General features: G+C 39.1%; 1 protein-coding gene across 5 annotated transcripts in view; it reads right to left on the bottom strand.

Moving 5' to 3' along the window:
• ppp2r5ca (protein phosphatase 2, regulatory subunit B', gamma a) overlaps window positions 1-25572 on the bottom strand; it is a 285519-nt gene that overhangs the window by 4101 nt on the left and 255846 nt on the right. For all 5 annotated transcript variants that reach the window (XM_078234133.1, XM_078234129.1, XM_078234130.1 and 2 more), the window contains 6 exons: window positions 24030-24200; window positions 23691-23818; window positions 21543-21644; window positions 15043-15115; window positions 13281-13346; window positions 1583-1699 (listed from right to left, as the gene is read on the bottom strand). In XM_078234133.1, the coding sequence (XP_078090259.1) occupies window positions 1583-1699; window positions 13281-13346; window positions 15043-15115; window positions 21543-21644; window positions 23691-23818; window positions 24030-24200 (657 nt within the window). The remainder of the gene's footprint in view (window positions 1-1582; window positions 1700-13280; window positions 13347-15042; window positions 15116-21542; window positions 21645-23690; window positions 23819-24029; window positions 24201-25572) is intronic.

Raw genomic sequence — 25572 nt, 5'->3', positions numbered from 1 at the left:
TGGAGGCTTTGGAGAGAGTACAGAAAAGGTTTACCAGGATGTTGCCTGGTATAGAGGGCATTAGCCATAAGGAGAGATTGAATAAACTGGAATTGTTCTCCCTGGAAAGATGGAGGCTGAGGGGCGACCTGAAAGAAGTTTATAAAATTGAGGGGCATGGGGTGAACAGTTGAAAGCTTTTTCCCAGGGCAGGAATGACAATTACAAGGAGGGACAAGTTCAAGGTAAGGGGGGAAAAGTCCAGTAGAGATGCTCGGGGGAAGTTTTTACACAGACAGTGGTGGGGGCCTGGAATGCACTGTCAAGTGAGGTGGGTGAGGCAGACATGTTAGCGACATTTAAGACTTATCTGGATAGACACAGGAACAGATGGGGAATAGAGGGATAAAGGCAGTTGGCCCAGATGGGACAATGTGATTGGTGCAGGCTTGGAAGACCGAAGGGCCTGTTCCTGTGCTGTACTTTTCTTTGTTCCCTTGTTAAAGTGCAGTTCAAGTTTGTACAGGGTTCAGCCAGTAACTAAAGCATTTTTGGCTAGAGAGGAACTATCCAACTCTAAATAAATTTAAAATAAACAAAAATGAGGAGTGGCATGACTAACATAAGAAATGCACTGAAGGCATATTTTTTATTATACTAGCTAATCTCCGATGGCTCTATCCAAGGAAAGTTCAAACAAAGCATGATTTTACAAGGACTGGAAGGTTATAATATGGAGCGCAAAATGTGCTATCCTAGTGGCCATATTTAAATGTGCTCCTTTAACACTACAAACATTACTTATGTTTATATCAATAATGGACTGAAGTGAAACAAATGTGCATATAATTAAGCAATTAATAGTTCAGGTAGACTTATTTTTAATATATTCAAGCAGATGAACCACATTGATTCAAGCTATGCTCATGCAAGAAGGGTTTGTCGAATTGTACAAGCAGAGCAATGTGTTCACAATTTCACTGAAATAACTTCAAAAGGAATGTTTTAAGACTTCAGCTGTGACAGTAAAACAAGTATTTTAAAATAATGAATACCCACTACAGGTAGATGAACAGGTAAATAAATAAACCTGTAAGCAATCATATTAAGATTATTCTAAAGGTCAAATCGATGAGTCTCTTGCCCCACTTTAACATACAGTAATCCCCGAAAGGATTTGTGCGGTAACATTTATCCATTCCCATTTACTACTGTAGTCTCCCATTGCCTCCTACATGAACTTTATTCAAATCTAAATTGTGGAATTGCTCACACAAAGTCAATCCTATTTGTTTCCACTTGTGGCAAGACCTTTCGTAGGGCCTTGTGGATTCCAAAAAAAGTGGTCTTGGGCTGTTCCAATCTTTTATGCAATTTCATATTTAAAGAGACTTGAAATTATAATAGAATACATATACCTCCTTAATTAAGTTCCAATTTATATCAGCATAGCAAGAGCAATTATTACACTGAACACCAATGAATCCACAAGATTAAATACTATAGGAAATTGTATTTAAAGCTAATCAAACAGGTACCAATTTACAGTCATGTGAATTGTATATCATTAAATCATTAAAAAAGTAATAATGCCATTTTATACCTGAGTTGCTTGATCTTCCACTGTCTTTCTGATCATTTGGATATCTTCTATCAATGGACCATCTGTTTCCATAGCAACTGGACTATTCATGCCACTGGGATCGATGAGAAGCTGATACTGAAAGACAGAATTGAAGTTTAACGTACAACTAAATCGGAAATTATATATTAAAATAAACTTGGCTCATAAAGCATGTTGCAAATTAAAAACTAAAAAGATGCGTCAGCTCTGGATGTTCATGGCCTTAAGGAACTTTTATGTGGTGCTACTTAAGTGGTGGTGGAAGGAAAATGCAAAACAAACTAAAGAGAGCTGAACCTGGGTTGACAGATGGCCGACTTAGAGTAGCACTGAAACGAGTTAGCTGTCCAGAAACTTGGTCATCTTGGGTTAGCCAATCTCAGTCACAGCAGAAGTAGTGACACAATTGGTTAGGATTCCCACTTTTAACCTTTGTGCAGCATTCCTTATTTAATTTGTGTTTTTATAGCTATACAGTAAAGATAGGACTAAGCTCAACTATGGTGCCCTGCTGTCAAATAGCCTCCACCATTCATTGGTGTTGATCATATATGAATATTTGGCATTTAGGTTGTTGGAGGGGGAGGGATTTCAACATTGTAGTCAGCCACAGCAAGTATCCAATACGTATTGGAGGAAGGAAGCTTAAAACACAAGGGGGTCGGTGGAGGGGGGAAATTTGGAAGTAGGCGACTTGCTCTCAGTCACAGATGTTCATAACACAGAAGATTCATACTCAAAAATTTAGTACAAGTCAATGAAATAAAGCATAAACATATAGTTTGTCATCTTAAAGTGACCAAAATGTGTGCAACCTCATATCAATATATCAGACATGTTAAATTTATTGCACAAAATTTTATAATTCAGAATTCTCAAAGGTATATGCAAGTTGTCCAATTAGGTAACCAAAAAAAACATTCCTTTTAGTATGTCAATCAATTTTTTAGTGGTGTAGTATCCTATCCAGTTGCACTGGCAGGCACTAATGACGCCTATTCACATATTACCTTTAATGTATTGGGACAGGACAAGCATAAAGCTCAATACAAGTGACAATCAAGTTCTGATGTTCCATTGTTTCTGCTGCACAATACATATACTGTATCTCAAACTTCTCTAACAAATGGACTACATTAAGTAAACTTCATCTGCCCACCTTGCAAAGTGTGTTAAAATGATAAAATTGCATGAAACAACATAGTCACTAGTGACTAAGTTCTAGGAGAGAGTTCCTTTATTTTCACATCCATTCACACACTTTTGGATCATATATTGCAACGAGCAGTTAAGATATCATACAAAGTAACTTACATATTTCTACAAAACAATCATCTTGAAATAAAAAATGTAAATGTTGGAAATCAGATAAAAACATGGATGGAAATTATATTTATTTTCATGTCTGTTTTGAGAAAAGGTTGGAGAAGTTAGGTTTGTACCCACTAAAGTTTAGGACAGAAAGGTTGCAATCAAGCCACCTCTTAAAGATCTTGAGAGATACTGACGGGGTGGATATGCAGAGGAGTTTCCTCTTGTTGGAGTATGTAGAACTAGGGGTCACTTTAAAAATGAGTTGCTCATTTAGGACAGTTGAGGAGAAACCTTTCTCCCAGGTCATGAATCTCTGGGACTCTTCTTCAAAAGGCAGTGGAAGCAGAGTTTTTGAATATTTTTAAGGCAGAGTTAGATAAGATCGGGTGGGGGGCATAGAAATGTGAGGTTCAGGTCAGCCATTATCTTATTGAGTGGCAGAGGGGTTGAGCGGCTACTCCTGCTCCTAATTCAGATGTTCATATGTTTTATAACTCCAATTGAAAAATTGTAACAGATTTGGGACCAACATGCCCAAATGTTCTTTCCATTTAGGATGATGAAATTAACAGAAATTCTATAAGGTCAGTGCAGCTAATTTTGAACTTAGACTTGCAAAATACATTAATTGGAATTTATCTGGATAAGTGCAATGTCCTAACTAAATTAGGGGTTGTGGATTTTAAACAAGAAAAGCCATGGTTTGTACATGTATATCCAAACTAACAGCAGACTCATTCTAGGAGGCCATGCCTGTACAGAACACAAATAAAGTAATACTGCAGCCTATGCAACACCCTAATGTTATCACCATCAAATCATGTGATTAGCTCTTAAAAGTAATCCGCAACAACTTAAATATTTAATAAGCCTACCACACAATACCATATAACATGGAATTATAACATCTTAAAATAACATATGTTGCATGGTAGGCTTATGATGATAGAACAACATACCATTCAACATCTTACAACAGCATCTTCACACAAGGACAGACTACATCAAGGAAAATAATCTTTCATTCTTTGAATTTGTAGCTCCAACTTTCCAAAGATGGATTAGTGGTGTTGAAGCATGAAGGCAGCAATTATTGTCATAGTTGTGTATGCCTGGATTTCCGGCTGGTGATTTTCAGTACGAAAGGAGACACTGCTACCTCCATTCTTGTGTCTCATTTAAACAGATCATTTATGCAAATTTAGTCTAATCAGAATTTCCAACTGTGGCATTGGGAACAGAGCTGAGTAGGCCTCAAGCTACAGTCCATGCCATGTTCATCGGAAACTTTTCTTTGTTTGAGGTTTCTATTCAATGTTGCTGCATTTTGCTCTATTAACTTGTTTTTGCTGCTAATGCTTTCTTTCAGTGTATTGAAATGGCTGTGTGAGGTGTGTTAATTATGCATATACCTCCCTTCAGGGGTCCAAACATGCTATATGCTTTAGATGAACTAAAGAAGTTCACAAAGGACCATTAAACACTGATGTAACTCTGGCTGCATAAGTCATTATTCAAAAGCCATATTTGGACACTCCTCCATATGTACCTGCACAAGTCAGGACAAATCTTTTTCCATTTTACAAAGAGGACTGTCACACATTATTGTTTGCTGTAGGTTGATCTGCAAACAACTAGAACAATCATGGCTTTTCCGATACAAGTGCAGCTAAAGTGTTTATACTACTGGATTTTTTAAGTCACGTGAGAAGAATTGTGCCATATAAAGCACTCTTCAGTACACACCTGCATAAAGCAAATGTTTGCAAAGGTAGCATCTTCACCACTCTATTGAAAATAAACTGCCAGCATTCCAGTCTGTCTGGTAGTAGACTTCTCCCAAGGGCAACATGTCATCAATGACCTTTGTGAGTATTGCAGATCCTCATAGCAATACAACAACTGATGTGCAAAGATAGGATTTTCATTCAGTTCATCCTCAGAATTATCTGGCCACAGAAATATTACACACAACAATGACTCGTATGCAGCAAACAGCCAAGCAAGATTCAAGGTGTAAATGGCTGTATTTATGAAAAAAGAAACACAAGTGCTTTTAGATGATCACGGCTAATCTATGCTGACCCCACAGTGACATTATCCCTCACGAACAGCAGAGGGCAGCCTTGGGCTGAGCATCTGACCAGCTTGATTGCCCACTCACATCTGCAAGAGGAGTCTCCCCATCCAAATTTAACACAAACAAGCTGGATGCAAAGGGCAATCAGTGGCTGTATAAAATGTTCAAAATGGTACCTCAAGAGAACAATATTGGAGAGTAGGGAAAACATGAACTGAGTAAAAGCTAGATTTAAATTTTATGACAGGTAAAAGTTAGCCAGAGGGCAAAATGCCAAAATCATGTGGATCCTGTATTTCCTGAGGGGAACCACAGGAAGCCCCAGAAATTATATTTCTTTGGCTGACAAATGGTGGACAGTAAATCTTTACCAAAGCAGGACATAGACATCTCCTGGAGAAGTTTAAGGGGTTCAGAATTAGAAGAATAAACATTTGGATTTAAATCTGGAAAAACTAAGGAAACAGAAGAGGGGGTAATAGATGTTTCTCAGTTGTTTGAAGTAGGCATCAAAATCCAATAGGGTTGTGTCTGGCACTGCATATTTAAAATAATTTACGGGATGTGGTTGGCTAGGCCAGCATTTACTGCCTCTGCCTTCATGAATCACTGCAATCCCAGAGGTGGGAGTACACCCACAGTGCTGTAAGAGTGTTCCAGGATTTTGACCCAGCAAAAGTGAAAGAATGGCAACGTATTTCCAAGTCAGGATGAGGAGCGACTTGGAGAGGAAATTCCAGGTGGTGGCCAGAGAGAGTCACAGTCTTACAGTGCTGAAAAGTCCCTTTGGCCCATCAAGTCTGCACTGACAATAACTACCACTAAAGTCACGCTAATCTAATTTTCCAGCACATCCCATATCCTTGAATGCCAAGATGTTTCAAGTGCTTATCCAAATACTTTTTTCCGGCCTCCACTATCTTCCCAGGCAGTGCATTAATGATTCCCACCACTCGGATTCCTGCCCCTCACCTTAAAACTATGCCCCCTTGTGATTGACCTCTCGACCAAGGGGAACAGCTGCTTCCAATTCACCCTGTCCATAACCCCCAATCTTATGTCTCCCCTCCCCAAGCCTTCTCTGCTCTAGAAAAAAGAAAACAATTCAAGCCTATCCAGTCTGTCCTTATAGTTCAAATGCTTCATCCCAGGCAACATCCTGGTGAATCGCCTTTGTACCCCTCTCTAGTTCAATCACATCCTTCCTATAGTGAGGTGATCAGAACTGCACACACTACTCCAGCTGTGGCCTAACATTACCTCCTTGTTCTTATACGCTATGTTACGACTGATAGAAGCAAGTGTCCCATATGCCTTAAGTAACCCTATTCACTTGCTCCGTCGCCTTCAGGGATCGGTGAATAAGCACCCCAAGATCCATCTGTTCATTTGAACTTCCTAGGTATCCTGCCATTCATTAAATACTCCCTTATCTTGTTACTTCTTCCAAACTGCTTCACCTCACATTGATCAGTATTAAATACCACCTGCCATGGTTCTGCCCATCTGACCAACCCATCTATATTTTCCTACAACCTTCGACCTTCTTGTTCACTATTAACACCCTACCAATCTTGGTGTCATTTCAAACTTGCTTATCACACATTGATCATCTATATCGTTTATGTGCATAACAAATGAGGGAGCCAGCACTAAACCTTGTTGTACGCCACTGGGCACCGGCTTCCAGTCACTCAAACAGCTTTCTACATCACCGTGTGTCTTATGCCATGTAACTACAGCCCTTGTTCAAGGAACGTGAGTGAGCGCTCCTGTAGTGCATCTTGTAGATGGTACACACTGCTGCCCAGGTTATGTTTGTTGGTGGTGCAGTGAGTGAATGTTTGTGGGAGGGGTACGGATCAAGCAAGCTGCTTGGTCCTGGATGGTGTCAAGTTTGAGTGCTGTTAGAGCTGCACTCATCTAGGCAACTAGAGAGTATTCCATCACACTCCTGAATTGTGTCTTGTAGATTCTGGACAGGCTTTGGGGCGTCATGAGACGAGTTACTCGTTTTCTGATTCCTAGCATCGGATCTGCTCTTGCAGCCACAGTATTTATATGACGAGTTCAGTTCAGTTTGTGGTCGATGGTAACCCCCAGGATGTTGACAATGGAGGATTGAGCGATGGCAATGCCACTGAATGTCAAGGGCCGATGGTTAGAATCTCTCTTCGTTGGGAGATGGTCATTGCCTGGCACTTGCGTGGCATGAACATTACTTACCACTTTCCAGTCCAGGTCTTACTGCATTTGGGCATGGAATGCTTCAACATCTGAATGAGTTACAAATAGTGCTGGACAGCGTACAATGATCAGCACGCAGTCATCTGTGAACATTGCCACTTCTGACCTTATGATGAAGCAAGTTTAGTGTTGGAGCAACTGAAGGTGGTTGGGCCTAGGACACTACCCCGAGGAACTCCTGCGGTGATATCCTGGAACTGAGATGATTGCCCTCCAACCACCACAACCATCTTTCTCTGTGCCAGGTATGACTCCAACCAGTGGAAGGTCCAGTTTTGCAGGAGCTCATTGATTCCATATGGGGTCAAACGCTGTCCTAATGTCAAAGGTAGTCACTCTCACCTCTTCTGCCTATGTTTGGACCAAGGCTGTAATAAGGTCAGGAACAGAGTGACTTTGGCGGAACACAGACAGAGTCAGCATCAGATAATTGTAAGTGCCACTTCAGAGCACTGTTGATGACCACTTCCATCATTTTACTATTGACCGATAGAGTAGACCGATAGGGCAGTAATTGGCAGGTTTGGATTTGTCCTGTTTCTTATGTACAGGACATACCTGGGCAATTTTCCATATTCCCAGGTAGATGCCAGTGTTGTGGCTGTACTAGAACAGTGTGGCTAAGGGTACAGCAAGTTCTGGAGCATAAGTTTTCAATGCACATTGTTGCAATGCAATGTTTCCTAATATCATACTGGTTGAACGGAATCGACGAATAAGAAGAATGTAGCACCCTTAATATCGTGGGATTATTAATTTATGGTTGCTAATTATTCAACTTGTTTTTCTAGCTAGCTTTCTCTCATTTTCTAATATTTCCCCTCTTAAATGAAACTTTTAGTCGTTCTTTGCTGTTTTTAATACTCTGTCCAACATTCTGACCTGCCATCCACCTTCGTGCAATTGCATGCTTTTTCTTTAAGTTTGATATCTTTTAGTTAACCAGGAATGCTGGGTCCTCCACTTCTACATCCCAGTTTCCTGAACTTCGGACATTCCTCTCCATTGTGCTAATCCCATCATTAATTAACAGATCTACCCCATCACCTTTTCCTAGGTTCCTGTCCCTCAAAAATGTCAAGCACCCAATATTCAGGTTTTAGCATATGTCATCCTGCAGCCAAGTCTCGAAAATAGCTGTCAGATGTATTTATTTTTATTTGCACTGTCGGTTAATCGGCTTTGTTCTGAATAGTACGTGCATTCTGAAACAGAGCCTTCAATTTTGTCTTATTATTTTTGTAACCTCCAGACCTTTCTGATTTAGTGTTAGATTTGTGATCTGTCTCTTCTTGTCAGCCTGTTTGTCCTTTCCCATATTAATACTTTTCTCTCTTGCCTTATCGCCACCCCTTTGATTTACCACGTCTTCCCAAATTTGATCCCTTGCCCCCACTATGTAGTTTAAAACCTGCTCTACTTCCCTAATTATGCAGCTCACTAAAACACTGGTCCCAGCACAGCTCAAGTGTAGACCATCACAATGGTACAGTCCCCACTTTCCCCAGAACCCTACATTTTCCAGTAAGGAATCTGGAATCTATTTCTCCCACACCAGCCCTCATACCACACATTCATCTCTCTAATTTTATTTACTCTATAGCAATTTTTACAGTACTCAGGTAATAATCCAGAGATTACCACCTTTAACATTCTGCTTTTTGAGTTCCTAGCTCCTCATAATCTCTGCGCAAACCTCTTTTCTGTTCTTATCCATGTCATTGATACCGAACTGGACAATGACCACTGGATCCTCCCCCTCCCACAGGATGTTCCTCTCCAGTCATGAACAGATATCCCAGAGAGCAGGCAACAGGGCAGTCTTGACTCATTCTCTTGACTGCAGAAAACAGTATCTATCCCCCTTACCACGTGAGCTCCTATCACTTTGCTTCCACTCACTTGAATGGCATCCCTCACCAATGTGCAGTGGTCAGTCCTTCACCTCATCCACAGAAGTAACAAGTAGCTTGTATTTGTTTGGGCAAAGTCGGGGCTGAAGCTCCTCCATCACTTTATGCTGGTTCCTCTTGCCTATTTGCAGTCACATCTTCCTGTCCCTGACCATTAGTTCTGTCTGCCCTAAGGGAAGTGACTGCCTCCTGTACTGGATCATCTAGACCAGTGACTTGCTCTTTGCTGAATTAACCAATTTCAGTTGGGTTTGTGGCAAAATGATCTCAGCATCACTGGAATATTGAGCTCAAGAAATTGACTAGGGCCCTCCCTGACTGCTAACAGTAACCTTTACTGGAAAAGGTGCTTGTGTGGATATTGGATACAGGCAGGAGCATATTGACTGCCTATGGAAAAATAGCATTGGACACATTTGCAAGGAATGACAGCTTCAGCAAGGTATTGGAAACTTGCAAGTCCCCAAAGAACTTCATAACAAAATAACCAACCATACATGGGAGAAGAGCAACTGGAAAAAATTGGAGCGGGGGGGGGGGGGGGGGGGGGGGAATGATTAATCAATTAAACAGGTGGTGAGGAATGCAATAGAGTAAGCTCAAAAAGCTGCCATGCTATTTCTAAACAGGTTGTCATCTTCTATAAAGCAAATTCACAAATTTGAGGGGATTCATCTTGCAGCCTATGAACTAAGTACTCAATGCCGGAACAACTTTGTTTTCTGCAACATACATATGTACTTTGATAGTGCTAGGAGATGTGCTATCTTTCAGGGGGGGAAAGCTGAAGAGACATTTGTTACCAGATTAGAATATTCAATGATTTTGCACTGAATTAATGAATTAAGGTGCCTTTTTGGTATATAGCAAGCATCAACTCTGGTTAATTACCTTTTTTAAAAGAAATACTTTTACTGAATAAACCTGTCCACACCGGTTTATGAATTCTCATGTTTTTCTCTGTTGACTTCATGGACACGGACTAAAAAGTGATGATTAAATGCCCAGAGCATTTTCAACCTATTTTAGATATGTTTTTTTTGCAGTCAACCAGAATACCTTTATGTTTTTATGATCTATGTAACTTCATTCTTTAGTGTTAATGTAGCCTACTTAAATAAACTTTTAAACAGTCTGAATTTTTTCAGGTCAACTTCTCTCTCCTTCCCACTGCATCAAAAATCCATTTTCACATTTGTAAAACAAAACCTTTACAAATTAGTGCGTGCCTTTAGTTCATGGTGAGGAAATTAAATGAACAGAACAACTTTCTCCTTGGATGGCCATCCAGTGGGGGGGTCCAACATTCCCAAAGCAGGCAGATCACAAACAAGCAGTAGCACTGAAGGCTTCTTCTATTCTCCTCTGTCATATTTCTGAGCCTCAATCACAGAAAACCAACTTTAATTGCAGTAAAGTTTGTTCTCTCTTTTTCATGTGGGCAATTCCATTTAGCATTAAGAAATACTGGTGAGGCAATCCTTGGTTGTAATTAATATGCAAATCTAGTGACTATACACACGCAGTTAAATGTGGAAATTAGGAAGTTGCTGTCTGAATTGCTCGGCTTCTTCAGAAGTAGCACTATACAGCTAGGAGATACTCACTATTGAAATATGTGGAACTGTACGAAGTTGACATACTTATGTGATATATACACAGTAAACTCACCAGAAGTCAGGATTTGTCTATTCCATGTAACTACAAGTCTTAAATAATTCCAAGCAATCTCTCTGGCAATGAAAATTAACTTTCAGATGCGAGGAGTCACATTCCTTCAGATTTTAATTTGTGTTGGAGATTTAAGGTAAAAAATGTTTTAAAACTTGTGTTAACTTTTCATTCTCTCTCTCTCAACATCTTTATTTTCCTCTGTTCATTTTTTTGTACTTACTTTCTGGTTCAGACTTTACACAGCTTGTTAAGAATTCTTGCATCTGATGAGCAAGGAGATGCATGTTTGCCTGCTTCACATAGGTTTCAGGTCTGCTGTTGCAGATGCTACGCCAAGATGGCCTTCTAAGCATAGTAAGCTCCCGTGTAAAACCCACAGAACGCCTGTGGACAAGTGTGCTGCCCATAAAATCCAGCCCATTTGTCTACATAGTTTTGTCACATGTCAAATTATTAGTGATTTTGCACTGAAGCCTCATATGCATCAGAAACTGAACCAAGACTAATTCTACAATCTTTAGGTAATAAAGTTGCAAGAATGCATTTACACTCCAACTGGTAATAATTCTTGAACTATTAAAAGCAGATCTAACACCAAGGCTTTCCACGTGTACCCTGAAGAATATGCATGTATGTTATTGTTTAATTGTTATGGCACAAAACTATAGAGCTGCATCCTAATTGGATATTTAGAAATTCTAAAATTCCAATTTTGGTGATAAATAAGCTATTTTCTTTTCCTCATGGATGGATCTTGTGCATTCCTACACAAGGCTAAAAAACAATGGAGTAGTTACACACAGCCAACAAAAGCATGCCAAGACATTAATCAGTTACAATCTAACCTAGTGGGTTGCAGAGTGGTTAGTACTGCTACCTCTCAAGACCAGGGTTTGATTCCAGTCATGAAATGACTGTGGAATTTGCATTTTCTCCCCATGTCTATGAGGGTTTCCCCCGGGTGCTCGGGTTTCCTTCCATAGTCCAAAGATGTGCAGGTTAGGGGAATTGGCCATGCTAAACTGTCCCTTAGTGTCTCAAGATGTTAGGGGGATTAGCAGGACAAATGCGTGGAGTTACAGGGACAGGGCGGAAGGGTGGCTTGGGTAAGATGCTCTGTTGGAGAGTCGGTGCAGGCTTAAAGGGCCAAATGGCCTCCTTCTGCACTGTCGGGATTTGATAATTCTATTCGCTTGAATAGAATTGTAGCAAACTAGATTACACAATTGAAATGTTTAACTACTTTAACATGAACTGATAACCATGTTATCATAACAAAATGATTCTAGTAAAATACCTATGGTTATCTTACAACACTGATTCATCTGTACTTCTGCATTTAAAACAAACTTTCCCGTCCGTAAATGTTCCATAATAGGCATATTTAAATAGCTTCACACAGTAGTGCCAAATTCTTGTTGCGTTCAATAACCACACTCCCTCCCCTGCAAAGCATTAACTTTCAAACTTGCTTGTCCCAGTGACTGACATTTTACATGGTCTCATTCTGGTCACTTGGAATGTTTTCACACATATACAAATAAATACATGAAGTAGCACCACATAATAATGATTGCAAAATACATCTTATATCAACTGATACAAAATGGCACTGATGAAAGTCATGGATACAGAAAAAACACAAAAGTCTGTTACAACAGTGAATACACAAAAGTACTTCATTAGCTGTGAAATATACATGCAAGTTCTTGCTTCCTTTTCTTTTAAAGATTTAAATCACTAATTGCCTGCAAGTACTCTTAAAACTGGAACTGGGGAACATGAGCAGGCTACTTGCCAGTTAGCCTCATATAAAAGTATTGTACAGAAGATTACTCCCATTTACTGATAAAGGTGTATAGCTTATTCCTGTTCTGAAATCATGTGCGCTAAAAATGCATTTAAAGGGACAACTTTGAATGAACAGGTGCAAACTCTACTTCAAAAGGATAAATTTACCACTTACAAACTCCAGTCAATGCATTGCACATCAGAGTGTGAAACTGCAAGATGCACCTTCAATCTTTTATTTAGTAATATACAGTTGGTGATCAAAAGCTATTCAAAATTAAGTACACAAGGATGTGCAAATACCAAATAAAAAATGTTCAAAGGATAGCGAAATTTGACAATTACCACATATTCTAAATGGAAAGGAACAACAATAAATATAAAAATAATGAAAAAATGCACTGATTCTTTCTATTCAATTTTTTGGATGGCACTAAGATTAAGTGGTAGTTAATAGTATTCCCTTTGAGCTCATTGACTTTACTTCTAGCACACTGTATGTGCCATCAGCAAGAGCGTCAAATCTGTATCAAAGCAGAGCTCTCTGTTCCAGATATTAGACATTTCAATTGTTCAATGGGCTACTGATTTTTTAAAAAAACCACAAAACATTTTTTTAAAAATTGAAGCTTTGGTGCATTTTGATACAAGTGCCTACCTGGTTTTTGGAGACAGGGCACATGGACAGTTCCCAGGATGACCAGTTTTGAAAGGAACCCAGTGTCTGATGAAAGGAAGTCACTTATGAAGTTTGGTTAAAATAAAGCATTTTTGATTCGGAGATGTGTCAATATTTATGGAAAAATAACCTTGGGTTAGGCAAAGCACAAGAAAAAGCACAGTAAATCTTCCTCTACTTTTCCCAACAATGGAATTAATTTGATTGAAAGGAATTCAACCTCCATTTCAGATGGGTACTCCCAAATTGATTTCCAGAAGATAAGCTGAAACTTTGTATTAAATTATTGGTGGTTTAGTTCTGTGGGCCTGTGCCCAAGTTGAAATTGGTTAACAAGTCATTCACTCAATTAGTATTGACTGCATAACCCAGATGCAAGGAGAAAACTACTGCGCCACTCAGTCACTTCAGAGTTTACTAATCGACCTCAAGTAATGCTACATATGTGAAATCAATTTCACCACTCAAAGCACAGTTTGTGGGCAGGGTGGGGAAAGGGGACCAAGGAAGGGAAGCCGGTGGAAAAGGGTTTAGGAAGCCAGAAATCTGTCAGATTGTGGGGAAGGAAAGGCCAAAAGCTTGCAGTAAGGAAATGCTATTTGTAATTTACTACTGGCAAGTCTGTTAAATAATCTAACTATGGGATGGTGTGAGGGGCAGGGATGGAGGTGGTGGAAAAGGATGGACATGCATCCATTGAAATTCATAGCTTGTCGGTCACTGTCAGTAAAGTCTTGGAAAACTAATTCCGGAGGCCTGCTGCATATTTCCTGTATTTGTTTTAGGATTAGAAAGAGATTTATACAGCGCATACAAAAAACCAGTAGAAAAGGATTGTAAACTTCAATGCAACATGAAGTTAATGTTCGGGAAATAGAGGTGGGTGGAGAAAAATAGTAATATGTGAAAATTAACTTAAATTGTCTATGTGTTAAATAATTCTAATGCTTTGTTGCATTGGTAATTTTAGTAAACATGCCGAAAAGCCACTCAGCATTTTTAGTGTGCGCATGCGCACAGAGCAACTTGAACAATTTATCTTTACGAGTTACAACACAGTAAAGCCTTACCATATAGCTACTTATAGTATAAAAAGGCATGCAAGGACATATTTTAAAGTATATATTCCCATAGAAATTAGGTGACAAGGGAGTTTTCAATGCATCTTCAAATGAAATGCTGTGATCTACCAGCAATTTTAAGTAAAATGAATGACTAGCAAAAGCTGACATTAACCTCATCAATAGTGACATTGTTGGTTGGTGGGGAGATTAAGAGTGGGATAAGACTTCAAGATCATTCTGATATTTTTGGTACACCACAGGTTTCATAGTTGAACTCTGGACAAAAGTAAAGAGACTTAAAACAACTTGTGCAATTCTGAAAAATCAGGATATATAGTTGGAATTGGAAGGCGCTAGATATTTCAACATTCCATTTTAAAAAAAGGTTTCAAATATTCTATTTTTTAAAAGTTCATAATCTATGATCAGGCATCGATACAAGTTTACAAGCAGACTTCAATTTCTAAAGTTTACAAAGCAAATCAATCCAATGTCAATTCTATTTCTGAATTTGATTTAAAACACGTACAATGTTTAGTCCATGCAGATAAAATTAATAAATAATCAGCTTAACATAATCCAAATCCCACCTGTGCTGAAAAGAAATAGCTATGAAGGTTGTTTACTTCAACACATGTTCTACAGACAATAATGTAACAGTGATAATATAAACATACCTGTGGATTAGCTTTGGCTAGATTCTCTATTTTGAGCCATGCCTCTTCACGTTCTTTCAACTTTGCTTTCTCCCTAAACATTACAAAAACAAAAATGAAAATGTTAAAGCTAAGAAACCAGTTTAAAAGTTGAAACAACAATTTCAGATAAAGCAAGGCTGGAATGTGTTAAAAGCAGTACCAGTAATTTTAGTGGTATTGCTCCAGTATGTGAAGTGAACCCAACTGTCACTGGTGGACATAAAAACAATGGAATCAAAGCAATTTACAGCACAGGTGGCCATCATGTGGCCCACTGTTTATGCTGGCTCTTTGTTTAGAGCAACCCAAAACCGGCTCTCACCTTTCTTTGCGAGTTATTCAATGTTAAACAATGACCTATTCATGACTGCCTTCTCAACCAGAAGAAATGGTCTTTCTCTATTCACTGTCAAGATCTTTTACAATGACAAGAGCTTCTTAAGTCTTCCTTCTTGGGTTTCTCTTCATAACTATAGCTTCCAGATATTGCCGTGATGAATCTACACTGTATGTATCCTTATGGCTTTAATGTCCTTGAAATACTGGCACCCAAAACTACACATAACACTGACTAACTATTGTTTTACACTAATTTATTATCCCTTTACTCTTGTACATTATGCTATTAAATCGTTGAATTTACTAATCCAAACTGTTGCTGGCCTTTATGACTTCAGCTGCCTAGACTCAGTTTAAGGAAATTTAATTGAATAGCTAAATGTTATTCACACCCTTCAGCACAAGTATGTGCTCCTGGTCTTTGTTTTTTCTCCCATAATTTATTCCCTCATACTTATCCATTCTAAAATCACGCAAATTATATTCTGCCCATTAAATTAACTTGTCTGTGTCTTATGAAATACTTGACAATCCTTTTTTCTAGTTGCCAAACCCTTTATTTTCTGCTTGAGATTTTGCCCCTTATATCCAAATCATTTCCATACAGAATGCAAAAAAAGTCCAGGCTGGGTTCTGGCCACTTTAAATCATTCTCTAATTCAAAAACTTAATAACACAACTCCAATTAATGTTCCAAATATATAACCATGGACTGCTACACCACAAGAGGACCTCTTACCCCACTGTTCTTAGAATCATAGAATCCCTACAGTGCAGAAAGAGGCCATTCAGCCCATCGAGCCTGCACTAACAACAATCCCATCCAGGCCCTATTCTTTCAACTCCATGCATTTACCCTGCTAATCCCCGTGACAGGGGCAATTTAACATGGCCAATCAACTTAACCTGCACATCTTTGGAATGTGGGAGGAAACCGGAGCACCCAGAGGAAACCCACACAGACATTGGGAGAATGTGCAAACTCTGTCACCTGAGGCTGGAATTGAACTCGGGTCCCTGGTGCTGAGGCAGCACTGCTAGCCACTGCACCACCTTGCTGCCCTATATAAAACGTAAAAGGAGACTGAAAAGCTGACCGAGAGTGTTCGCATAAAATTGAATCATTAGAAAATTGAAAAGAAATGTTACCTATTTTTATAAATATATTGGCAGCATGTTTTGCAGCAGCAGAGGGAACCTGCCACTGGCTGGCTGTGGGATCTTCTGATCCCATTGGCATCAATGCGTTTTCCAGTTGTTTGCACCCTCTGCCACAAGGGAACCCATGGCAGAGGTTTGCCATTGACGGGACTGGATGATCCTGCCAGCAGGAACGGCTGGAAAATCCCACCCATTTGCATTGAAAGAACACTGGGGCACAGGCAAGGAGAAAGAGAAGCACAGCTATTGGATGAGGGGAGGCAGATAGATGGCTGGGGTGGCTGTACAAAAAGAAAGAGAGCTTTCACAGAACAGCAGCACCAATAGGCGTAGGTAATTAAAGACAATATGCGAGCTCCAGCTGAACGTCATACTGGGATATTTAAGGTGCTAGCTAACAAAACTAGTCAAGCCCTTCATCAGAAATAGGAATAGTGCTTGTGGATTGGAAAGTAGCTAACATAATAGTTTAAAAAGGAGGATAAAATTGAGCCACAAAATTAATGACCAGTGAGTCTAGCATGTGTCGTAAGGAAATTATTAGAACATATCCTAACACACGGGGGAATAATGAAACAACCGATTTATTATCGTCACATGCATTGGGACACTGGGATATAGCGGAAAGTATTGTTTTTTGCGCGCTATACAAAGTATGCCTTTCATAGAGTACATAGGGATGAAGGAAAGGAGAGAGTGCAGGGTATAGTGTTACAGTTATAGTTAGGGTGTAAAGAAACATCAACTTAATATAAGGTAGGTCCATTCAAAAGTTTGATGGCAGCAGGAAAGAAGCTGTTCCTGAGTCAGTTGGTATATGATCTCAGACTTATGTATCTTTTTCCCGACGGAAGAGAGTGTTTGCCCAGGGTGCGAAGGTCCTTGATTATGCTGGCTGCTTTTCCAAGGCAGCGGGAAGTGTAGATGGAATCAATGGATGGGAGGCTGGTCTGCGTGATGTACTGGGTTACATTCCAACTCTTTGTAGTTTCTTGCGGTCTTGGTCAGAGCAGGAGCCATACCAAGCTGTGATACATCCGGAAAGGATGCTTTCTATGGTGCATTTGTACAAATTGGAGAGTCGTAGCGGACATGCTGAATTTCCTTAGCCTCCTGAGAAAGCAGATGTGGTGGTAGGCTCTCTTAACTATAGCATCAGCGTGAAGGGACCAGGACAGGTTGTTGGTGATCTGGACACCTAAAAACTTGATGCTCTCGACCATTTAATTTCCACTTCATCCCGGTTGATGTAGACAGGGGCATGTCCTCCACTACGCTTCCTGAAGTCGATGACCATTTCCTTCATTTTACTGACATTGAGGGAGACATTATTGTCGTTGCACCATGTCACCTGATTCTCTGTCTCTTTCCTGTACTTTGTCTCATCATTGTTCGAGATCCGACCCATCACGGTGGTGTCATCAGTAAACTTGAAAATCGCATTGGAGCAGAATTTGGCCACACAGTTATAGGTGTATATGGAGTATAGTAAGGGGCTGAGACGACAGTCTTGCAGGGCACCCATGTGGAGGATAATCGTGGAGGTGGTGTCATTGCCTATCCTTACTGATTGCAGTCTGTAGGTTAGGAAGTCTAGGATCCTGTCGCAGAGGGAGGAGCCGAGCGGTAGGCTTCTGAGTTTGGAGATGACTTTTATAGGGATAATGGTGTTGAAGGCTGAGCTGTAGTCAATAAATAGGAGTCTGGCATAAATATCATTGTTACCTAGGATTGAGTATAGGGCCAGGGAGATGGCATCTGTTGTAGAACTGTTGCAGCGATAGACGAACTGTAGTGGATCCAGGCAATCTGGGAGACTGGAGCTGATGTGTGCCATGACTAACCTTTCGAAGCACTTCATAATGATGGATGTCAGAGCCACTGGATGATAGTCATTAAGGTACGCTATCTGGTTTTTCTTTGGTAGAGGGATAAATAATGGTCATCTTCTTGAAGCAGGCAGTGACCTCAGGCACAGCAAGGGGGAATCAGCATGAATTTATGGAAAGGATCATGGATCACAGATTTATTAGATTCTTTCATAAATTGACAGAAATTGTACACAATGGAAATTCTGTGGGTATGATTTATTTGGGTTTCAGTCTCACAATAACATTCAAGGGATGGCATGACAGATATATTTTATATATAGAAATAAACTGTCAAGTTGCATGTTTCATCAGCACTTTTCTATATTATTTTTCCTATAGGAAAAACCCATTGCAGTGCATGCATGTATGAGCTGTTATTTTTGTAGGTGGCACCACAGATATTTCCAATAAGGCTCTTTATAAAATATTACACACCATTTCCATACCCTTTCTAGACTTACCGGTCCCATCTTTTGTCCCTCACACTTTCCTTCCAGTCATTTAGATACATAATGCCTTATCTTTAATATTTTCAAATACAAGTACAAAAGTAGCAGCTTGTGAGTGTAGAAGAGAGAGATTGTGGGAATTTAGTAACTCATGAAATTTTAGGGGTTAATCACTTTCTAAAAACTAGTCAAGTTTAAATTGATAATTTAGCTAACTATTTGCTGTTAAATTTAAGATTCTCTCAGTTTTAGTCTAAGATTCTGTTCATTCTTAGTCAGGGATAAACAAACGTCTTGCTGGAGGCGCAGCAACAGTTAGTTAATTGGGGAGTTAGTGAGATTGGTTTCTTTAGCCAGCAGTGCCTGACTCAGCTTAGAAATTCAGCTAGTATCAATGCAAGTGGCCTTGCTCAGCCCATGAAGTGAACATGCACAAAGAAAGCAGTTTGTGACTGATTGCAACTCAAGAAGTGAGAGAACTTGGGAATTTGGCAAGTTTGAACTTTTTATCATCTCAAGAAATTCAGCTGGAGTCTGTGGGGCATAGATGGTGGTACGTCACTACTGTTAGTTAGGTGATTTCACTAGAACACTGGAACTGACTTTGACAGTTTTGCAGTCTGTTGGAGGCACTTGTTGGCTTATTCCCAGATGGAGAGACGACCCGTTTGTCTCTGGAGGGGTAACTGATGAGGCTGTCCTGCTTGTTAGACAACTTGGCTCTTGTGAGCGAGTACTATGTGCAGGCAGGGGCAAGATGTTCAATGTGCCCCTAGATAGTTGGTGAGGCTGTAGTCCATTTCCATGACACAGGAAACAAAGAAGTGGGATAAATGGGTCATTTTTAGGATAGCAAACTAACTAGTGGAGGTCAGTGCCGGGGCTTCAACTACTAATGTATGATTTATATTAATGATTTGGATGAAGGAACAGATTATAGCATATCCATATTTACTGACAATACGAGGATAGATAGGAAAGCAAGTTGTAAGGACACGAAGAGTCTGAAAAGGGATATAAACAGGTCAAGTGGATTAAAAATTGGCAGATGTAATATAAGGTGGGAAAGTGTGAGGCTGTCCACTTTGGCAGGAACAACAGAAAATCAGATTATCATTTAAATTGAGAGCGTGCAAGGCTGGGTGTCCTTGTGCATACTCTCAAAATGTTAACGTGTAGGTACAGCAAGTAATTAGGAAAAAGAATGTTGGCCTCCATTGCAAGGGGGATGGAGTAGTGAAGTCTTGCTGCAAGTTACAGGGCATTGGTGAGGCCACACCTAAAGTACTGCATACGGTTTTGGTCACCTTACTCGAGGGACATAATTGAAACGAACTGCTAATTGCTGGGATGAGGGGTTTATCTCATTAGGAAAAGTTGGTTGGACGTATACTTACTGGAGTTTAGAAGGATAAGAGATGATCTTATTAATACACAAGATACTGAGAGGGGTTGACAGATGCTGAAAGGATGTTTTTCTCTTGTGGGGCAAGGTAATGTAGAAATAAAGAGCACAGTTTCAAAATAAGAATATCACATTTAAAATGGAGATGAGGGAGAATTTCTTTTCTCAGGCTGTTGTTTGGAATTCTCTTCCCAGTGGATGCTGGATCATTGAATTTATTCAAGACAGATTTTTGATGACAAGCACATCAAGGGTTAGGTGGGGGCGGGGGGAACAGCAGCCAGGAAAGTGGGATTAAGGCCACAATCAGATCAACCATGAACTTATTGAATGGTGGAGCAGGTTTTGAACAGCCAAATGGCTTTTTCGTGCTCCTATTTCTTACGTTCGTATATGTCTTTTATGGAAAGGTGATTAATGATGGATTTTGCCTTGAAAATGTGATAGTTACCACACTTATCATTATTGCCCATCCTTGTTGTTTATTTCCTAGTCTTTTCTCAGCTGACCTTCACCATGCTGTACCGCTCACTTATTAGATCCAATATGAAGTGTCATAAGTGCCCAATTCTGCTATTGCTTTAAATTTATTAGTGTCACAAGTAGGCTACATTAACACTGCAATGAAGTTACTGTGAAAATCCACATTGTAACTTTTTGCCATGATTTTGAAGTGGGGCCAAAACTAGCTAACCAACCAAACTAGAAATAATAGACGTAGCCGCACAAAGGCTCAGCTCAAGTGGGGCTGAAGACCATGTGACAAGTTATATTTCCTTCAGATATAGAGGGAGAAGGATGACTGCAGGGACAAACACCATCCCAGGTACTGCCTTCATAATTCGCCAAGGCATTTACAGTTGAGCATGCTATTTATTTTGCAAATGAGCGCCTCTCCCTTTGGAGCTCTTCACAAACCTTTATGGTTATATTTTACAATGTCATTATCACAGAGATACAGGACACCATAAAAACTGGAGATTTACTTGCTAATATCTACTCAATTTCTACCCTACAGTTCCTACTTCCCTATAGTTAGCCCATTTTATTTAAATGTGGACTGTTCATAGAATGATCATAGACTGTTCTGTTTGCTAATTGATGTTTCTCCACTGACTTTGTCATGTGGTTTTAAGAATGCAAGTTTGGGTCAATTTTGTAAGAACTGTATGACATCAAAGGCCTGGTAGATGACTTCATGCAAGAGTGAGATATGTACACACAGATAAATGGCTGGACACCAGTTCAACTTACTTTTGCCTTTCTGCTTTGAATTGTTGGGTGCAGTCATCAAATAGTTTCTGATTCATTTCCATAAAGAGTTTCAGAGCATTGTAGATTAATCCATGGATAGTCCTAAACACACAAAAACGCTTAAATCTCAAGTATGCTTTGCAGTGCATTTCTGCTTGTAATAGATCTACATTAGGTGATTACAAAAATATCAACTATATTGTCAGACTAAAAATTGTGCATACATCTTATTCAGAATCTAAAACGCACATTAATAAACACAAAGTTAAAAGTCCCTCTTTCTCCTGCCCAAAGGATCTACACCTTAACTTAACATTGCCAAAATTGCATAATTTTAATAAGAACCAAGAGGGTAATTTTCACCTAACCCTTCTGGGTATGAAACTGATGAATCGGCTAGTTGTTTTACATTCTGCCCATTTTTTCTTTTATTGAAGTCAATGTAAAGTAAAATTGGCAGGTGTAAAACAGGATGACTGATCTTTCGTTTTCACTGGGCTTGTAAGGTGAAAATTATCCCCCAAGTTTTCAGTTGAGAATACTTCTAAAACAGCAACATTTTAGCAACTCCATTTCCATTTATAATAACCTAGAAAGTGAACTTGCATGCTATCTAAAGTAATGTCAAAATCTCACTTTATTGTTAACATATACTTTCAAACTGGTTATTCAAATTTAATTTACAAACAGGGCAATGTTGAACAGATGTTTTAAAATATTAATTTTAAACTTTTAGAACATGAAACCCAAAGATCACAGGGACGACACAAATGGGTTTCCCAATTGCAAAGCTAGCCAATCCAAGAACCTTTGTACTGCTCCACCAAAATTGCATCTAATTAGTGCCTGAGTGCTACTGTTTTCAGGCAAATTTTAATTCTGGTAATCTGCAATTAGAACCAAAATTATAAACTTAAAATTAAACTTTAAACTATTTTGAGAAACATTTGTGTCCTCCTAGCTCCTAAATGGTTACCTGCAAGCAGCAAGTTTATTTTAAATTTTCGAATGTACATGGAGGACTTGTATAACAATGTTCAGAACAGATCCTCTGCCTTCTATTATGGAATTAGCTATACTTCAAAAGTAGTAAGTCTCACAACACCAGGTTAATGTCCAACAGGTTTATTTGGAATCACGAGCTTTCGGAGCGCTGCTCCTTCATCAGGCGAGTGGAAGAGTCTCTAGTCACCTGATGAAGGAGTAGCGCTCTGAAAGCTCGTGATTCCAAATAAACCTGTCGGACTTTAATCTGGTGTTGTGTGACTTCTTATTGTGCCCACCCCAGTCCAACGTCAGCATCTCCACATCATACTTTAAAGTGGTATTTAAGTCAGTACCATCAAATACTGAACTCAAATCTACTTAATTTGACAAATACAAATTGGGAGGCAGGACAGCACTAAAGTATCAGAATTATACCAGTTTGAAAGGTTAAGTTATGAAGCCAGACTGCAAAAAAATGGGTTGCATTCCCTTGAGTTTGGAGAGCTCAGCATGATCCAAGGGCAAACCAATTGACATGATTAAATTGATTAAAGTATTTGATGGGGAAATGTTCTCTGAAGGGTTAAATCAAGAACTTGAGGCATAATCTAAAAATTAATCAGGCCAACCAGGAGTAGAATCAAGAAGCACTGATTCACAGAGAGCAGAAATCTGGAATTCTCTCTTCAAAAAGGTTGTTGCTCAATTGAAACTTTCAAACGGAGGTCAATAGATTTTTGTTAGGCAAGGGTATCAAGCAATATGGAACAAGACAGATGGGTACAGACCAGACATGATGTAATGGAATGGTGGAACAGGCTCCCGGTTGACTGGCTGAATGATCTACTTCTGTTCTTACATTCCTATACAAGCACTTTCAGCTTATTTGTACAAAATATTGTTTTGTAAAATTAATACTACCCAATTGGATAATTAAAATACACAAATAGAATATTTATGTTCCAAGTGCCAGAATGAAAACATGAACTTTATTTCATGTGAACGTGCTTTAATATTCAATACACCACAACTTGAGAAACTTTAATATGTGCCTTTATTATTCTTCATTAAGCTACTTTAATATTGCAACTTATTTCAAAAGAGTTTTTCTTATAAAGATTATGAAAGGCCAAAGCTAATATACTACAGTAATCAACTTACTTGTTCCAATGAGTCTTTGAATTACGGTACAGGGACGGGAACATAATGGGCAAGATCTTGGCAGCATTGTCGCTGATTAGACTCATAATGTATTCATTATTCCAATAATACAAGGCGCGTTCTGCCACCTAGATCAAAGAGTGCAGAACAAGACTTGAATAAAAGCATAGTTGATATTGCTCGCAACTAAAAGGATTTAAAATTATTTTATACAGAAAAGGCAAAAATAAAGCTTTTTGATTTTAATAGTTTGGTTAGTGTCACTCTTACTTTAAAATAATTTGCATTAATGTGAAAACATAATTATCCAAATTATTTTCTATACAACTTGCTACTCACCTGAAAATGTGGACTGGAAACACATTTAGCCAACTGTCGAAATAGGGGCTCCATGACTTTTACAAATTCTGATGGTTCAATTACATCTAAAATCTCTTCCAATTCATTTAGAAACATCACTTCCTTTGGACTGTGGGTTTTTGGCCAGTATTTGAGCAATGCCATAACCACCTAGAAAATTCAAAACGGTGTTGGAACTGAATAGTCTGAAAATTCTGAACATCTTACAACAGCCAATAGAAGAAAAAGTTCAGCTTTTGAATGAACCATTGAATCCCTACAGTGCAGAAGGAGCCATCAGGCTGATCGAATCTGCACCAATTTATCCAGGCCCACACCCCCGTAACCCTGTGCATTTACCATGGCCAATCCGCCCAAGCTATACATCTTTGGGCTACAGATAATTATTAAACTAGCCTGTAAAGCTACTTTTTTTTCAATACAATGATGACATTTCAACATTGATTGTTTTCTGCTGACAGCCGGAAAGTGGCATCTCTCAGCATTTTGAGACTTATGATTATCAGCTGGTAGAAACAGCATCATGTAATAGTCCAATGAAGCCAAACAACAGAAGTTGGAAGGAGTAGGCCATTCGACCCTTTGAGTCTGCTCTGCCAATGTGATCATGGCTGATCCTGGATTTCAATACCATATTCCCACTTTCTCCCCATACGCACCGATGCCATTAAAAGCTTAAAAACATAAATCTACCTCTTTCTTGAATACATTCAGTGACTTGGCCTCCATAGCCTTCTGTAGTAAAGAACTCTACAGGTTCACTGTCCGTTAGAGTGAAGAAATATTTCCTCATCTCAGTCCTAAATGGTCTACCCATATTCTGAGACCGTGTCCCCAGTTCTAGATTCTCCAAACAGGGAAAATATCCTCCCTGCATCTAGTCTGTCCAGCTCTGTCATAATTTTATACGTTTCAATCAGATTTCCTCTCATCCTTCGAAACTCCAGTGAATAACCTTTATGTATTTTGTACATCTATTTAGAAGCCACTGTTCTTTAAATAAGTAGCTCACTACAGGAGATATTTTGCATACTATCCAAGAAATGCATTATATATAGCAATATACCCCATTAAACACACCGATTAACTGGAACACATTTCCTATTGGTAACATGAAAACAATTATTTAATACAACTCGAACTAAAGATTTCTCAAGGCAGAAATTGCAACGAGTTTATGGTAATAAAACTCCAACCAATAATACTGGGCAGGAGTTTCTGGCCCCGCCATAGCAGGTTTCCCCGTAGTGAATGTGGCAAGCCAGCCAAAAGTCTATCAACTTCAGCAAGACTGAAGATCCTGCCACGTGGGTGGTGCCAGAAAATATAGCAAATTATATTCATCACAATGGATTTTTAAAACATGTTTACTATTTCTAAGAGGTAGAACAGAACTAAAATTTAACTTTGATAGTTATATAAATGAAGTTCAAAATACTAAATGTTTCATAAATAAATTTAGAAAGCATTATGAACATTTAAAAACTATACATCTCCAAAAATGCAGCCTTCAAAATCTTTA

This window comes from Mustelus asterias, chromosome 18, assembly GCF_964213995.1.
Source record: "Mustelus asterias chromosome 18, sMusAst1.hap1.1, whole genome shotgun sequence".
NCBI classification, from domain to species: domain Eukaryota; kingdom Metazoa; phylum Chordata; class Chondrichthyes; order Carcharhiniformes; family Triakidae; genus Mustelus; species Mustelus asterias.
This window is presented reverse-complemented; position numbering and strand designations above follow the sequence as displayed.